Source organism: Suillus fuscotomentosus (assembly GCF_016647785.1).
Source record: "Suillus fuscotomentosus strain FC203 chromosome Unknown F5891scaffold_153, whole genome shotgun sequence".
NCBI classification, from domain to species: domain Eukaryota; kingdom Fungi; phylum Basidiomycota; class Agaricomycetes; order Boletales; family Suillaceae; genus Suillus; species Suillus fuscotomentosus.
Genome location: NW_024539665.1, coordinates 90662 through 94019, shown reverse-complemented (window position 1 = coordinate 94019; position 3358 = coordinate 90662). Strand labels below are relative to the sequence as shown.

Below are 3358 nucleotides of genomic sequence, written 5' to 3'. Positions count from 1 at the left end.
TTCCAGATGCAAAAGGCCAAGGTACTGAAGGACACCAAAGGTATCCTCAAGCGGGTAGATGGTAGAGTTTGGATTAACCGTGACAAGGAGGGTACATCAATATCCATACAAAACTTACGTAGTAATATCTAGAAAGAAGTAGATCTAGAGGAAACAGTGGAATAGTCATAACTCCGAGTCAGAATAAATGACATATACAAAATCATCTTACGTTCTCCGCGGGGCGGCCATGACAAAGCTACGTGTATCTGCTCTAGTGTACATCAGATCTCTCAGTCGATATCGATCGAGCTGTCCTCCACAAGCCTGACGGCTTCTTCCAAAGCATCATGTAGCTCGGTCAGCCATGACGATCGTATCACCGAGCTTGTGTAAAGGGACGTCCTCTTGAAACGCGCATAGTTGCCAACTACGCATCGAGTTTCAGGCCTCCGCACATCGCCGACTACGACGAGCGCGCGCTGTCTGTGTTAGCGTCAAGCCTGCGTGTTCCAGGGTACGTGATTACCTATCCTCCATACCCCGTGCCCCACGACGACCAAGCTCAAACAGTCTCCTTCACATGTCCTCCCTTCCTGGATGGAACGGACCAAGGTGTCATAACGAATTTACCCCACCACGCGGGCCATAGTGTCAAGGCAGTAGCAGCAACCCAGAAAAGACCTACAACAACCAGTGTTGCTGTATTTGTCGAGTGGAAAACATAAATACCCAGAGCGGTAACGAAGCAAAACATTCTGCGTGGACGTGAATAAACCTTGAATCATGCGATGCACAAATATTGCTTACCCCCAGATTAAGTATGCATATGGAAGGCTGTACATGATCGCTAGCGCTTCGACATCTGATTGTGTGTGGATCATTCGGGCCATGAACGATGCCTTGAAGGACAAATGAGCATTATAGACCTTTTAGCTTAGTATGCAACAGGCAACGCACGGCGCCTTCAGCGGAGTCTGTGCCCCATCCGCGGCTCTCGACAGCGAGAAGTATGGATACCACCAAGGAACTGACAGAGCACATCGTGGACAGATAAATGACCACGGCTGCTGCGCTGATGACCCCAGGAGCACACAGAAAACTAACATCAACTGCTAACATCACGGTGGACTGGCCAAAAAAGTTGATTATGACAAGTGGAAGTTTAAGAAACCGCTTACAAAGATCGCAACGTTGCTCCAGTCGCCATTGAGTCTGTTAATGTGCCTGTACCACTTAGGATAGTTCAAAATATTGTCTACCCATGTGTTTCTCAGGAATTTGTACTGTGCAGCTGGTGCGCCCCAGAGGAACACGTTCGCAAGCCTAAGCCGGAATGTGCCTTTTTGTCTACTTTCTTCAACTTCATAGACCGACTGGTTAGCATTGAGACGCGCGCCAGCTTGTCCATAGAAGTTCAAGAGTTTTGAACGAGCTGGAGGGTCGATTCAGTGACCATGCCCATTGTCTCTTGCACGGTATCTATGCTCACCGAACAACCGCATGAGGCGAGCTTCCAGCGTGTAAGTGGAAGAATGCTTCAGAAGGAATATATAGCGCACCTAGTACACACATGAGATGAGCAGGCAATTCCACACACTCATCACTAGATGGTGTTAGAAGCCCTACGTATTCCACGAGATTGTTCGAAAGGTCCAGCATGCTGTGTAGCGTAGAGAGGTCATAGGGAACAACAGAGGTATCGGATGTTAAAAAGTCTACAAAAGACGTCCCAATTCATTGTTACGCAAAAACTGGCGGGGAATAGCCAACCTGAGTGTGCATGAAGAAGAACATGCTTGAGTTCTGTGGCAATCTGAGGCTGGATGGGAGCATTGCTCGGGTATAGTTCACAGTGCATCCTTCACGGTCATGATGTCGGCCAACGAGAAATTTTAAACTGAATACATCGTTAGAGATATAGGGCAAAATGAGCGATAAGCTACGTACGCAATGCAATTGACGAACCAATACTGTGCCTCGAGGGCGATTTCTGTTGTTTGCCGATAAGTTAACCTTACTCAAGAGAGCCAAGAGACACCCACTGATGTGAGTATCCGATTTAACACCCTTGACATGTTCGTAGATACATATGGGCTCATCGAAATCCTGCAGCCAGAACAAGAGTCGTTTATCGTGCTGCACGAAGTAATAATTACATGCGTCTTCTTTCGCTTGCAACTCTAAAACTAGATGTGTTGAGTCATCGATTATATCACTGGCTTTCAAGAGTAGCTGGTAAGCCAGATGATTGATGGCCTTGAGAAGCCTTCTGCTTCTCAAATTTGCGTCCGTGAAAACGTGCTTTAGAAAAATTATAAACGCAGGCAAATAATCAAAATGAGACACCAAAACGTACCCGAGTAGCATCATAGAAGTACAACGCTCCCTCCGGATGTACGACACCCTCCCAACCGTCGACAGGCGTTTCTGAAAAATCCTTCTTTTTGGCTGGGATAGGCTTGGTCTCGATGTCACTCCTTCTATATCATGACCAATCGAACAGTTGAGATCAAGAGAACCTGATAGAACGAAAAGCATACACAAGCACCCTTCCTGTGTACCTCTGGCAAAGCTGCGGAGCCAACGGTTTGAACCTTTTGGGATCCCATTCCGTTGTCGACGCAGATTGTGACCGGGAATCGATGGAAGTGATGGAACCTTGAGCAAGATGTTGACTGACCTGAACTTGAAGCTGATTTGCCTGGATAGGTGAGCTCTGACTCAGATCGTTTACTGGCGCAAGGACTCCTGGATGGATGGTGCTTGCAGCTGTAAAATATGTTGTCTCTTGTTCTGCATGACTGTTCTTTGGTGAAATCCTCTGATAGTATGCAAGGAGACGGCTCAAAAGCGTTTGCAAGCCAGACTGTGCAGGACGGATACCTAACTTGCGGATGCGGAGGATGCATTGGCGTGCGATGGACCGGATAATATGTGGTGCAGTTGTGTTGAATAGGAAGCCTAGCCAGGTCAGGATCGCCCGTAGGTATAGAACCATGAAAATGAGGCCTAGCAAACTTCAAGCTTAACTCCACCAAGTTGACCCGGAGGAGACGTATTTGGCCAGTGTCAGTGCCTGCGTTACGTTACGGAATGGGCGCTGAGCGTAATTACTGCAAAACCTATTTTTGCACCAATCGTGTCATGCACCGTAACCGTACTTTTTTTCTTCCTGGATTTACTTGGAATATTTTCGAGCCTTGAACCCTTTTCTCAGAAACCGAAGGCTCCCATCAGTCCAATCCATTTCGTGTACGAGATCTTGGCGCAGCAGTCACGATATCATATCATGCGTTGAACAACTCGGCGCTCGACGTGCTTTGGGATACTCAAATATATCTGGACTATTGATATTGTTGGCCCGACAAGCGGCCAT

General features: G+C 47.4%; 1 protein-coding gene across 1 annotated transcript; it reads right to left on the bottom strand.

Moving 5' to 3' along the window:
- Positions 1-302: 302 nt before the first annotated feature.
- Positions 303-3066, bottom strand: F5891DRAFT_137779 (uncharacterized protein). Its single transcript, XM_041370624.1, has 12 exons — positions 2663-3066; positions 2339-2440; positions 2025-2283; positions 1948-1972; positions 1753-1841; positions 1542-1697; positions 1472-1492; positions 1161-1414; positions 940-1110; positions 790-881; positions 509-737; positions 303-461 (listed from the first exon to the last, which is right to left on the bottom strand). The coding sequence occupies exons 1-11, from the start codon at positions 2978-2980 to the stop codon at positions 545-547; spliced, it is 1680 nt and encodes a 559-aa protein (XP_041217572.1). The 5' UTR covers positions 2981-3066; the 3' UTR covers positions 303-461; positions 509-544.
- Positions 3067-3358: the final 292 nt, after the last annotated feature.

What these genes read in the sequence shown, in the direction of transcription:
- F5891DRAFT_137779 (XM_041370624.1), bottom strand. Translation starts at nt 2,980, where the DNA reads ATGGTTCTATACCTACGGGCGATCCTGACCTGGCTAGGCTTCCTATTC. An exon ending in GCCCTCGAGGCACAGTATTG is followed by an intron (nt 1,842 to 1,947) that starts GTTCGTCAATTG and finishes ATGACCGTGAAG; the next exon opens with GATGCACTGTGAACTATACC. An exon ending in TCTTCTTCATGCACACTCAG is followed by an intron (nt 1,698 to 1,752) that starts GTTGGCTATTCC and finishes CGTCTTTTGTAG; the next exon opens with ACTTTTTAACATCCGATACC.